General features: G+C 39.5%; 1 protein-coding gene across 1 annotated transcript in view; it reads left to right on the forward strand.

Annotated features, from left to right (window-relative positions):
* Nucleotides 1–14,674, forward strand: part of plpp4 (phospholipid phosphatase 4) — a gene marked incomplete at its 3' end in the record, with an annotated part of 48,534 nt that overhangs the window by 16,504 nt on the left and 17,356 nt on the right. The window contains exons 2-3 of the mRNA XM_083923377.1: nt 6,417–6,525; nt 14,238–14,328. Coding sequence (XP_083779503.1) covers nt 6,417–6,525; nt 14,238–14,328 — 200 coding nt within the window. The remainder of the gene's footprint in view (nt 1–6,416; nt 6,526–14,237; nt 14,329–14,674) is intronic.

Below are 14,674 nucleotides of genomic sequence, written 5' to 3' on the forward strand. Positions count from 1 at the left end.
AAAGAAGCACTGATCACTTTTTTTAGATAATCAATTCTGTCCTTTAGTTTTGTGTTTACTTTATTTTGTGATATCGGGAAGCTACGAAGGATGCACATGGCCACAGGGGAGATGATGACAGCGCGACGTTCGAACCTACCTCTGGTAGAATCGGGGATTTGCTAATCCAGTGCGAATTGGCCATTTATATTACAGACGTCCTGAGGTAAGACTATTTTACCCCACGTCCCCATATTAAACTAGTCCCGTCCGAATACAGCTTTAGGCCCTTAGTTCTTAATCTCTCCTGCTCACATCTCTCCTAAAAAATACAAAACATATTGAGGCCCAAGCTCTCAACATTAACCACTGACCATTTAGCTTTATTGACCAGCCCAATTCTCGAGTTGGATTTGATGGCATGTAAGAGGAGGAAGGGGAATTTACCAGTGGTAAATGAAGCAAGAGATGCACTGAACAGAGAAGGAGGGAAATTTCCCTCAGGGCTCTCTACACACCCTCTCATCCTAATAGCTTGTAAATCTCATAAGTCACTTTTTCAATAGCTCCCTGCTATATGATTAAATGAGTAATATAATAAGTAGGGGGTGGCGTGTAGGTGCCAACCGAGAGAAAAACAGTGATGATTGCCCACCTCTGATCTGGAGGGAAAAGCCATTTCACACTCTGTCCCGGATCAGGCATATGGTCAGCTCCAATTCTTTCCCCTTCAGTCTTTTGCTAAACATACACAGCTCACCCCGAGATTGCCAAATGTGCTAACCCCGAGAGTACAAAAGCAATCAAATGTATATGGACACAATGCCCTGCATCCTTTTGAATGTGTCTCTGGGTTGCATCGGGCTCTGGTGGCACTCATAACTGTGAACTGTAGTGGTGCAAAGAGCGACAAGTTGGGGAAAACAGCTTAACCTTACCACTTTCAAAGGACAAGACTTGCCCCGAGCTAACTCTTAAGACATCTGAACAGACCTCTCTCTCTGTCGGGGGCTTTGCACCTCTGTGTCGTGGACATTACAAAGCTCCCTGATATTTTCCCTTTTTCTTGAGAGGTGAAGGTCACGCTCTGTCTGCTAATTGAGATATGTCAGAGCTGCTGCTGGCCTCTTACACCTGTAGATAAATGGTGTGTGATTGTTGTTTAGTAAGGGCTAGCTCTCAAAGTTTGGCTCTCGCTCCACCAACCCCTGCTAGCAGATATAATGCGATCAATATTGATGAAAACTCTGTTTGGATATGTCTGCGAGAGGCTGGCACAGGAAAACACACACACACACACACACAAACACACACACACACACACACACACACACACACACACACACACACACACACACACACAAACACACAAACACACACACACACACACACACACACACACACACACACACACACACACACACACACTGCAACAGATTACTTTCACACTTAGTTTGGTGAAAATGGGAGCCTGCCTGAAATTAATCGAACTATGCTATCCCTCTCTTTTGTATGCATCGTCGCTTCACAGCTAATTAGCTAACTTTTTTTCTGTCACAGTGGCACAGCATAAGAAAAGTATTCCCAAGGCCATATCCACAGATTCTGCCCACCGTGCATTGTAGCTCGAGAGCTTTCAAATCAGCAGCTCACACTGTTCTTGATGCTGTTGTCTGCTGAATCTCCAAAGTGTGCTCAGCAATTCGGTTTTATTTTCTTGGCTGTGGCTGTGGCTGTGCTCGTTGAATTAGAATATGCATGTAACAGAGATGGATAGGAATTGGTGATGATAAATTGGCCCAATTGCAGATCTTTAATGAAGAGGAACAGGGAAGAGGAAAGAAGCTAAAAAGTTCCTGAGATAGAAAAGGTCAGATATAAAGATTTAAAGCCTAGACTAAATGGTACAGTAGTTATGGTCTGTTCTTTATGGAAATTGATGTGAATGTGCCGTATTTGGCATACCATGTGTGGTCACTGAGCACAAATGACCCCTGTAGTTAAACAATTTGCAGAAAAATGAAGCTTCCTTCCACTATAAATCTAAAGTTTTTGAAAAGTGTGACTCTAACAGCACTTACAACACATATTTACATTCAGGCCCACTTGGGTGTCAGTTAATTTATAATGTTTGTCCCCTATAGAAGCCATTACACCTTTGCTCAATAATGTATCTACACAGAGAAAACAGAAGCAGATAAAAGAGAATGAGGTGCTCCCCAGGCAGCCAGCAGGCGGTGCTGAGTTCAGGGCTTTTTGACTGCCACATATTTATGGGCAGTTTTAAAGCTCATCTGTTCTGGCCAGAGATTGTGTCAGAGGGCTCTGATAGGATTTTGCCTTTGTAGAAAACCAACTTAATTATGTACAATTTGGAGAGACTTTCCGACATGGTTTGTGTTTCTTACTATGTCTTTATTTCCTTCCTATCTGTCTCTTCTCAATGTCTTATAGCTCCCTCTAATTCCAGGGTCATCTACAGAAGGTGTTAAAAGGGTTTTAAGCATGGAAATAAGCATAAGAGGTACATATGTCACAAGAAATAAGTAATAAATATGATTATATCTCCTGTCTGAATGTGCCATTTTTTTTTACTATAATGCAGCAATACACCATCACCTTCCACCCTCTCAATATCTCTCTCTGTATCAATGTGATTGCAATTACTTCCCAAGAGGATAAATCGGGGTACATGCTGTGTATGCCATTACCTCTCCAAGCTCTGACATTAACTCCACTAATGTGACTGTAATCCGCATTCTCCTCCCTTCCTCACTCAGACAAATGCATCCTCTGTCACCAGCCTGTAAATGATGCACTCCTACTACTTTCATCTAAATTACAAGAGAAGTAAAATTAATTTCCACAAAGGCCAGACTCTTCTATCCAGCGAATCATAGATGAAACCTTGATTAATTCCAATGGTGTTTGACATTTGGAGCCTGGAGCTCCGAAAGTGTGGTGAAACTGTATTACAGTCTTTCCTTTAATAAAGTTTATGGCTGCAAAAGAGACGATGAGGCAAAAAAAAGGTGAGCCAAGGGAAATCCTTTGAGGGCAGTATTGGATTGGTTGGAGGAGATACAAATTCTCCAAAAGAAGAAGAAATATTATTTCACGTCCAAAAGGCATTTTAATTTTGATCTTATGAAAGTGATCATCCCCAGCAAACAGTGACAGTGAACAGATCTCAAAATAGTGCCATAGTAATATGTGTGGTGTTTATTGCCATCAATGAATTAAATATGTGAATCCAAAATATTATCCTTAGCTGTTTTAAATACTATTTTTAAAATGACGAACAGTTATAAATGATTTCCTGTATGAGTGTATGTTGAACATTAAAGTTGTGAATCCCTCTTGCTTGGAAATCTGAATCCAGCGCAGGAATGGGGGACTCCACCACTACCAATTATAGCTACTATATAGAGAGGTATTTACACAATGTACATCCATTAAAAAGGGTTCACCATAAATAGTATCAAAAATGGGCTTTGGTGTCAGGAAAATCTTAAGGATTTATACTTTAAAACTTACTACAATAGACTTTTTTATAATACTTTTCCTTTCTGACTGCAGCAAGTATATGCAAGTATCTGCTTGCTATATGCATTCTAATGTGAAAACAAATATTGTGAAGATAAATTTTATCTATGTAGTTACCTCGGGGGAGCATGTGCCTCAAACTCATTAGGACGTCAAGGATTGGATGCACGATAAGCCTTGCAGCGTGACAGGTACCACTGCTGTACTTAATGACTTGAGAACTCTGTCTGTGCGTGTGATCATAAGGTAGAGCTGGGGGAAGTGTGTGTGTGTGTGTGTGTGTGTGTGCACGTGCGTGCATATGTGTTCCTAAGTTCTATCGTGCCGCTTTCTTATCTCTGGGGACTGAAATAACATTCCCTGTCAGCTGAAGAGAGGACAAGCTGGGAAAATGGGAGTATTTTATGAAGCATATTGTGCGTCATTAGCAAGGATATTTTTTGTGCGCTACAGACCGTAGATGTAATACGGCTGAAGTGAATCATACACATGGGCTCAGCAAGGTGTAAAATGAGCTAGTACTCATTAGGCGGCTCTCTTGCAATAACATCAAGACACATTTTTCAGCAGGCCAACAAATAGACGCTCCACAGTGTGTAATATGCCACATGTCTTTCAGAGAGATTAAAAACGTATATATTTGATTTTCTTGTGAAGAGAGGGAGAATAAGCCAATTTGTTCTACATTAATCCATTGTCATCCAAGGTTTGCAAAAGATGCATGCCTTTTAGCCAATGGCATCCGTCACGTTTCCATTTAGATTCACATTCAGAGGAGCCGCAAAGGATCCAGAATATCCTCACAAGTCTGCTGCTGCAGTGAGCAGCTCTGCTGGAGAAGATGCATGATAAATGCGTTACTGAAGGGCATGTAGTTGTGGGGGAGGGTATTACTTTCCAATTTATTGGATGACTTTATTTCCAACTAGAGTGAAGCCCAAGAATCTTTCCCCAAACTTTAGGCAACTACTTCATCTGGCGAGAGTCAGGTTAACAGACCCTTGCATTGCTGGCTTTAGTTTGATGGTAAGGAAGTTTGTTCAATGGTGTGATGATCATAATCTCGTTGTTAACACAAAAAAACAGAAGAAATAACATTTTTGATCTAGGACAGGGGTGTCCAACCCTGCTCCTGGAGAGCTACTGCCCTGCATGTTTTAGGTTTCTCCCTGCTTCAACACACCTGAGTCTAATGCTGTGCTCGTTATCAAGCAGCTGAAGCTTGTCACAGGTTTGATAATTGTTAAAGTCAGGTGTGTTGGACAGGGAGAAACCTAAAACATGCAGGGCAGTAGCTTTCCAGAAGCAGGGTTGGGTACCCATGGTCTGGGATATCTGAGGGGTCAGTCTCAGAAAGAATATATTACGTTACGGAATCTCATGTAACCATGTCATTATAAAGCAGGTCAAGGTGCTATATAAATACTGTTAAAGTATCAATCACCTTATCCACAGAGGAATGCACACAGTCTGTATACAGAAACTTTTTTTTTAAACAAGCCTGTACGTTGTGATGTCACAATACTATATATAGGTAGAAAAATACTGTACCTATAACCGCTACAGTGATGTTACAGTCATTCCTCGGCTGCAGTGACGGTGAACAGATGCCGAGAGTGCAGTTGTGAAAGACCAGGAAATGTTGCGAAATCAGAGGAGACTGGGCTTGAATACAGGTATATTCAGACGGATAGTTTAAGGGATCCCTCCCTCCACATGCTCTTTGAGAAGACCCCTCGCATGTCCTGTACCCAGAATACAAACTGCTCCCATCAGATAGATGCTAATAAGGCTCCGATTCAATACATGCAAGATGACTGAACAGGCAAAAAAACTCATACATCATACATACAGAACATATAGTAACAATTGTGGTAAATGATGGCCTGTGTTGCATGCATTTGACCTTATGAACTTTACGTTTACTGCACTATATCGTATGTATAATCGTATGTATTTTTATGTGACAGCCTTTTTGTCCAAGACAAATTTCCAAATAGTCTGCTTCAATCTTTATCTAAGGCACCCAGAGCAACAATGCACAAAGAGACAAGCTAGAGAGCGCAGATATTTGCTATTTTGGTGCCTTAAGTAAGTTGTTTTCAAGGATCCCAGAATTATTTGTGGTACCCCTGAGCTGTACTTCTGATTTATTTTTAAACATGCATGGGCCGGATCTTCAGCGTGAGTCACACTCACACACACACACACACACACACACACACACACACACACACACACACACACACACACACACACACACACACACACACACACACACACACACACACACACACACACACACACACACAGAGATTAGCCTGTACAATTATTCTCTAAAACCAGTAATGCCTTCCTCATGCCCTATTTTAATACAAAATTTCCCCAAAGACAATTCTGTTGCAAGGAGACAATATCCCAGCAACTATAGTTTTGATTTGTACATATTTTGGAGTTCTTTATGGCCCAAGGAAATACAGTATTTTACTACCCCGCAGCCTATTGCATTGTTTTAGAAAGCAGTGACAAAAAGACTTAGTTAAGACGACAGAGAACAAGGCCGTGTCTGACAAATCACTGGGTGGCCCGGGAGGGCTGTAGGAAGCAGGAGCATGCTAATTTGTTCCCACGCAATAAGAGTGTGAAACAGCAGAGGTCTTCAGTGTAGGTGAGTCTGGGTGAAGTTGCACTGCTAACATAGCCTCAAATATGTTTATCCTTGTGGAAGAAGCAGCTTCCTTTTTTCTTGTGCCCTCCAAATGCAGACATTTACGTTTAATCTGAATCCGAATGTCGTATCTTATACGGTACATATGTTGCTCTGTGTAAAAGCATCTACTAAATGCCTAAAAATGAGTAACTGATCAGTGTACATTTGTTCTTTGCCGCAGATTTACAGAGTTTCTGGAGCCCTTTGAGAGAGTGATTCAACCGGAGGAGCTTTGGCTCTACAAGAATCCTCTAGTTGAGTCAGACCACATTCCCAAGAGGGTGATGTTCGTAAGTACCTGCTGTCTGATTATGCCTCCATCTTATTGCAGACTTGATTGCCACTAAATACTTGGTCATTATTGCGGTCTACATGGAACATATCCTCTGCTTAATTCTTAGTAATCTTCGTGGTGCAGAAATCCCTCATTTAGGATGATCAATACTGCAAAGCCTCTTCTCTCCCCTCTTGAGTTGAGGCCTAAATCGTGTTGATAGGTATGAGAAGGGCTTTACAGAACTGTGGTTATTAGTGCTTCCAATGTAGATTTATCAGACAGAAGTTGGCGGTGAAAGGTTGAAATTAATTTCTAACCAATACTGCATGGAATGGAATTATATTTTTCTTCTGGCTCATGCTATACTGAGCCAACAAACCTAAAGAATCTCTTGGCAAACACATTTACACATTTTCTTTTGTCAGTGACAATCACAGGCTTCCCCTGAAATACAGCTTTACATACCTCATTCCAATATTGTTGTGAGTCATACATTAGGTTTTTTTTAGACTCGGATGGTGGTCCTATTTTCAAAGAGTGATAATGGTGAAACATATACCCTTGCCAAATCAAACAATCTGTTCTTAAACCTGAGCATATTTCCACCTGCCAGTATGCTTGGGAGACCTGGATCTGAGTCTATAAAGAAATAGCTCAACATTTGGCCAAATGTGCTTATTTTCTTGATTTATTGCTATGAATTTGATGAAAATATTCATACCACTTTCATGTCTTTACAAAAGTATGATGCAAGGAATCAATTAGCCTAGCTTAGCATAAAGACTGGAAGCAGGATGAAAAGCTAGCCTTGATCTATACACATAGCACGTCTAAATCTAAATCTCTGGTTGGGAGTTATGAGTGTTATGTGTTGTATTATGTCATTTCTTAGCAAACAGTAGGTGATGTGGCTTTCTGCTGTCTTGTCATCACCGCAAATGGCGATGAAGTAAACAGTGCACTCTTATTTTGAAATAATGAAACATTAGGGGAGAGTTGAAACCATGAGCAGCATTCATATGACTAACTGAGTGGCAATAGATCCATTTATTTATGTGTTCCTGCATTGTTACTGGTGTCATTTTGTTCAACATTGTGCTCCACAATGCTTCCACATCTACTGTCACTGTTAAAGTGTATGTGTGATGCTGATGCGTGATGTGTGAGGATATCCCCATGACGAACGAGACACTAAGTGATAATCACAAGCATGTTGGAACAAAAAAAATAAAAAATAAAAACCATATTAATCTCTTAAACGCAGCTTTAATTTTAGTTTTCAGCAAAGTGAGCTCTGTGTTCAAATGATAAATATATTATAATGTCAATTTGAACTCCACATGTTCTGGCTCCATAGGTCCCTTTAACAGTTCCTAGAATAGAATATTTTAGTTTATGCCTTTTTGCTCACATTTTCTCAAACTAAATTGGGTGTGGTTCTTTTTTATTTCCTTATCTTATCTAATGTATTAGTATTGGTCAGTTTTCATACAGATCATGGTGATTTTACAATAACTTGATCGTCCTCAACTAAAACACTCTTTTACTATGACTCTAAGAAAGTGAGGCATTTCAGTTCATATACTTTATGTGGTTCACAGTAAACTGTGCCATGATCCAGCTAACTGTCAATAAATTTGCCATTAAGCAGGTTTGGGCTCAATGACTTGTTGCTCTGTCACCAGTTCCGGATATACTGTACATCAAACCCCCTTCAAAGAACCGAATCATCCAGACTCATGTCAAAAAGTCAACATCAAAAGAACGGAGCCCTAGAAGACACAGCATCAGGATGCAAAAAAACTATATAGAACAGGTGCAACAGTGACCATGTTAACCTGAACATCCAGGCAGTCTCAGCAGAATGTGCTTCATATGAGGTTGAACTGCCTATTGAAGCTGCAGTAATATGAAAACCTTCTAAATGTGTTTTTCATCATGGTGCTCAAGGGCAGAACTTGAGTCCTGGTGGTGATTGTATTGTGTACCTTGTTCTCTCATATAATAAACTTATTTTCTACCACATAAAAACAGATCAGCCGTCTTTCAAAGGATTCACAAGGCTGCTGCCCTGATGTAGCAGGGTCTGTGTGAGGTTGTGAAGTTAAGCTGAACAGTCCAGCTTCACTTAAGAATTCCAGGCTGATATGTTTGATTCTGTACAGCTGGATATCGTTCTGAAGTATACTAACTTGTCAGAAGGTGTCACAACTTAACAGGCATGGACTTGCCTGCCCATTTCTTGTTTACCTCACCTCTTAGCGAACTGACAGGGCTTGACTGACTGGCGCTGCACTCCGTCCTATTCTCCCCCCGGACACATATTTATCATCTAATTATGTGTTGAAACAGTTGAGGGTAGGTGGTGAGAAATATCGTCAGCTCCTGTAAACCTGTACCGGCTTCAGGCTTATCTTGGCTCCACTTAGTGACATTTATTAGATGCCTTCATTGCAAACCAATTTAAAACATCAAGAGAAGTTTATTTGCTCATAAACAAAACAATGAGCTTTAAATTAATCATCAACAAATAATAAGTATAAGTGCATTAGTTACAGACAATCGGCTACAGTTATCTTTCCTCCGCCATTCGTCTGCAGCACTGAATGTCCAGCAAAAAACAACAGATCCCTTGAGCTTATAGCCAGCTTATCAGAAGTCTATTATTTCATGTTTCCTTTTTAATTATGCTTTGTAAAAAATGTTGACAGTTTATATTAACTTCAATGTCCATGGATCTTTGCTTGTGGCAGGGCACTAAATAATGAGTGTGGAGAGAAAGCCACCCCACCACACGCCTCTAAGGGAAAATTCTCCCAGTGCTGAAACGACACAGTCAGACTTCTTCAATGTCATTGCTTTGACAGTAGCCCTGAAGGTGTGGAGAATTTATCTGGCCATTAAAAATAGTCCAAGGAGGGGGTTAACATGACACTACATTATGACTCACTATGAGCTTCATTAATATATATGATCTATTAGCCTGTTTGCAGACTCGAGAGTCGCTCTCACTCTCATTATGGGCAGGGGAGGAAAAAACGAAGTTCTAGTTATTTATTGTTGTACACACAGTACGTCTGATCAGTATAGTCAATGTGTAGATTATGTAAACAGGCTAATGCTATATAGCATACAGCCCTCAAATCAGTTCCTGGAAATTTAAAACTTCATCTTCAGTGACATGATTTGCTGTTCCCATTTTCTGCAAAGGTCATGTAATTCACAGGTAAAATTTCCAGCAGAGACATTCAGGATACAATTTAGTATTAAAATGACTGAAACTTGATTGAGAATTATTTGTACTTAACTTTACATTATTGACAGGTACAAATGTGAGTATAGCCCACCATCTAGGCAGAGTAAGGCTAATTAATTAACAGTTATTCATATAGCATGAGAAATGTGATTTAAAAAAAATGTCCAATAACACTTAATTTTGAACAAGGACTTCACAGTTAATCAGATGCACATACAGAATGTAGCCTTTGTCAGGCAGTGTTAAGTGAACATGCCAGAGCCTCATAGGTGAAAAAACCCCAGACAAATAACCTTGTGTGTTAAATTGCCCCAACGTATTATGAGAAAATCATTCATAATGTCAAACCTTTAAGAGGATACTGGATACTACAATGTTTCCATGGCAACTCAGAACCTCATAATGCTGCTTTTCTCATCTACATATGATTTTTCACATCTGTGATAACTGTTTGAAACCCCCAGGAGGGCCCCCACATCATTGTAGGTTAGAAATGCTGCTGAAAGTCCCCAGGATCAGACTAAAACCAGAGGGGAGCGAGCCTTTGCGGCGGCTGCCCCTAGGCTCTGGAATAGCTTGCCCTGGCATATTAGATCAGCCCAGACCCTTATTGAAGACCCACCTATTCTCCATGGCTTTTAATTCAGGCCGAGCATGACACCCATCTACTGTATTTTATGTATATTTTTTTATTCTAATTCAATTGTATTGTATTGTTTATTGAACTGTACAGCACTTTGGTCGACCGTTGGTCGTTTAAAATGTGCTTTATAAATAAAGTTTGATTTGATTTGATTTGATTTGATAAAGAGCTAGTGTTAGTATAATACTGTCTAAGTAAATCTAAAGAACAACTTGCAGTAGACAGAGAACTGATTCACTAGATTCCCTCACAGTGATAAAGTGATGGAAGCTGCTGTTACTGAAAGGGCACTGATACACAGGGTGCATTTCTTGCCAACATGACGGATGCCACTAACTGCTAACTTGCCACAGCTTCGTTGCTTTAACCTTTTTTTTTTTTTTTTACCAGGGAACACTGTTGTAGCCAGCATGACCTGTATAAGCAATTCTTTCTACTCTATGCAATATAAATGCCTCATTGGAGCAAGACACTGTTAAATGTGTTTTCCCCCGCATGTGCAGCCACACCTCATAACACTGTAATACTGTCCATGATCCGCATGGCTGTTTTTTAGTGAATGTGTAGTAAGGCCTACTTTTAGCACTGTGTTGTTCATACAGCATAAAGCTACAGCGGTCTTTTCCAAAGTTATGTTGCAGACTCATTTTTATTGGGTCCCTAATCGAATGATTTTTTTTAATAATGCTATAATATTTGAATTCATTTATCTGATTTCTCTGTTTATATAGCTTCGTCTGTTGTTACTGTATATATGTATACATACAAAACATTCTATGGACTGCCACAGCTTTGCCCCAGTACTTTCCCTTGTGTTTCCCTTTTTCATCTGTGTCTCCTGTGCTCCAGTCTCTTGCTGCTTTCAAATGGACCTCATGTACTTGTAGTTATAACATGGAAAGTCATGTGAATAATATGCTTGGCGGTCAAGTGGTCATGTGAGCACCCCAGTTGGCACTGTAAAAGCCATTGAGGATAACAATCTACAAAGCTAGCAAGGGGGTAATGTAATGCAGGAAATACCAATTTAGACAGAGGAAAATGATGAAGAATCATAGGGGATATCGACAACAGTTAACATTTCTGTTTAAACTTGTCATTAGGTTTATTGCGCAATGTAATGACTGTAAAAATAATGACACAACCAGCGTTTAGATTGGTTCCCTATAAGCCTCACTTTCACTATCCTGTCTGTTTCTATTTCATCTTCCCATCAACCAAAAAAATATATATTTCATGGCCTCTGTCATTTCTGAAAATGTCAGCAGATATGTCTGCTTCAGAGGTTGTCTTGGACAGTATAAAACACCCCCTTCTCACTGTCATAGCTCTTGCTCAACCAGTACAACTGCTGTCAATCAGCTCATCACCTCTGCATATCAACCCTAGCCCTTTTCTTTTATTCTCATCACCAGATCGTTACCTCAACTACTGATCGGCTTCCATCTGCTCCAACTGCCTGCTAACCCTAGAACCCCACATCCTCGACCACCCATTCAGCCTAGTCGGCCATCCACAATTCCCCCTCTGCCCTCTGCCCTCTGCCTCAAGCCAGCAATCATCTTCTCTCCTCAAACCCACCACTACCTGTTGTTCTGACATAAACCTCCTTTAAACTTCACCTACCTCTGTGTCAGGGTTCTCGGCTTGGGTCCAACTGGTAACACTGCAACACTGACAAATGTCAATTTAAACCTTTTCAATCTAACCGCTGAGTAAGAGGAGCATAAGAAAAACAGCCTCCCAAAAATGTTGTGGTTCAATGATGATCAAGGGTCACTTATGCTATATCTATATATCTATATCTAGACCAGAAAATAAGTACAAAGTAGACGTTTGAACAGTATTCTCCCTGCCATGCAACACTGTGGGGATATTGACACATTGGATCATTACAGTTTTTCTCAACTGCTAAGACATTCTTAATGAGACTGGGATCAACTTGTTCTTCATCATCACTTTCACAGCACAGCAGAAGTCTTCACTTGCAAATGTGTTCACACTTTTTCATCGGACATCAAAACAGTCAACACAGATCTCATAGAAAGACCCCAAACTCTATTGGATTAACCCTTAAACAAAAGGAAAGCTTCTAGTCTCAACTGATAGACATTACTTTAATAATTGTGGATCTCTACCTGTGTGAAACTGCTTTGCACAAGTCTTCAGTTACTGTAGCAATCATTGAGGAATGAAAGCACTAAATGTGAAGTTCTGAGTATTTCACCTCTTTATTTTGGTTTGTAGATATTTATACCTGTAAGTATTCTTTGGTTGCTCTTATGTTTATTTTTAATTACCGTATTCAGCTTTTCTTAGTTTTTAAAGGATGGATACAAGGTCCAAAGCTGGTAGGACTGCTGTGCTACGGACAAAAAGAACTACATGGAAAAATGTGATGCAGTATAATGAAAAAATGTTTCTCAGTAGTTTTTTTTAATTTATGTGAATTTCTCTATTGGTTCTTTGGTGAAGAGAGAAACAAGTTGTACCAAAATGTTTGAATGGACCTAGTCTGGGTCCAACTACAATTCATCAGCAGAGTAGAATAACATGAAATTAAGAAACCTCTAGAAAATGTTTATTTTTTTAACAGTATTTAAACATAGTGCAGAATTATGCAGGGTTCTGTTATCTGGCATTTGTTTGGCATTTTACAATGTAAATTATCAACACAGGCATAACACTCAAAATAAGGTTGAATCGGTTGTGTCGGTCATGATTGACTGAAAGAATATATTCATTTGAGCAAAAGTTGTGTTAAGGTCTGAGTCTGAACTGTTTTAAAAACATAACTTCTGAGTTTACCAATGTGTTCAAGCAAATGAGAAAAAAACTGTAATTCTTCTTCTTTTTGGGCCCAAACTATTTCAAACATAAATAATACATTAAGTGTCTAGATAATACTGTTTTATCTCTGCTAAAATAAAACAAAAAACACCAGTACCCTTAAAGTGATAACAATATCAACAGAGTACTTTTGATATAATTTATTTTTCGACTTAATTCTATATTCATCAAGGGAATGGAAGCATCTCGGCACGCTGAACTGCCAACTTCGTTAAACACATTATGCTCAACTGCACCACAACACAGACTGTATGGGTTGTAGCTGATGCGGTAGAGGAGCAATAAGACTTCACATTAACCAGAAAAATGCTAGTGATTTTTTTCTAGATTGGGGTACAGAAAGAATCATTTGACTGGTACATGGCTTTGGGTTATTTATAGACCTTAATTTATTATTTATATACCTTAAAAGGTATCGAATATTGATACCCAGCCCTATTGCACTTGAATACAAATTTGATTACAAATATGAATCCAGCTACTTCAAAGAGGGTGGTGAGGTCCAAAATTAGTTTAAAATTGGCAGAGTCACAAAGGTTTATACACAGCTGAACTGATGAACTGCACTCGAGGGAAATTAAACATGTGTGTTATAATAATGGAACTGAAACTCTGCCTTTGTTTTTACTACATCTGATGCTTAAGGCAAAGAAAATATATTTAATTTGGCCAGAAATGTAATGAATCCATTCTGAGGCATGAATAATTACCACAGTGCTGATAAAGCCCAAATCTCTTATTAAGTGAGGGGCAACATTTTCCCCTGTGCCAGCACTAAACCTCACTGAGAGCTGAAGAAGCTTGTTCTGTACCTCAAATTGTCTTGTTAAAATTAACTCTGAATAATATATAGGACTATGTCATTCCCTGAGGCAAAGTCAGTTTGTGATTAACCTGCGAAACAGACCCCGTGGATGCTGTAGCGCATCTCTAATGTCACAATACCTGAACATTTTTTGTCTTTATTTCCTCTCAGGCAATTTCATTCCTTACCCCACTGGCGGTGATATTTGTGGTGAAGATAATCCAGAGGACGGACAAGACAGAGCTCAAAGAGGCTTGTTTAGGTACGTGGAGCCTATTACTAAAAATGTGTTGTTGTTAGTCACAATCTTTGGAGTTTCTGTAAATAACAACAAAATACCAAAATACTTTTCCCCATTTCACCTGGAAGCATAGGCTAATTTGTAACCTCAAAGTACTTAATTTTGTTTAATGGTGCAGATCTTTCAACTCTGTGACCAGTACCAACAGTCAGTATGGTAGCAGATAAATGGATCTTGAATACAGAAGCCATGAGTATTTAAATATGTCTAAATACAAGTTTAACGCTATTTGCATCTGGACATTTCTCTCTGATTTCCTTTTGCCATTCCCCTTGGGTCGTTAGGCCTGCCGAGGCTTTGGCACATC

This window comes from Echiichthys vipera, assembly GCF_963691815.1.
Source record: "Echiichthys vipera genome assembly, chromosome: 11".
NCBI lineage: Eukaryota > Metazoa > Chordata > Actinopteri > Perciformes > Trachinidae > Echiichthys > Echiichthys vipera.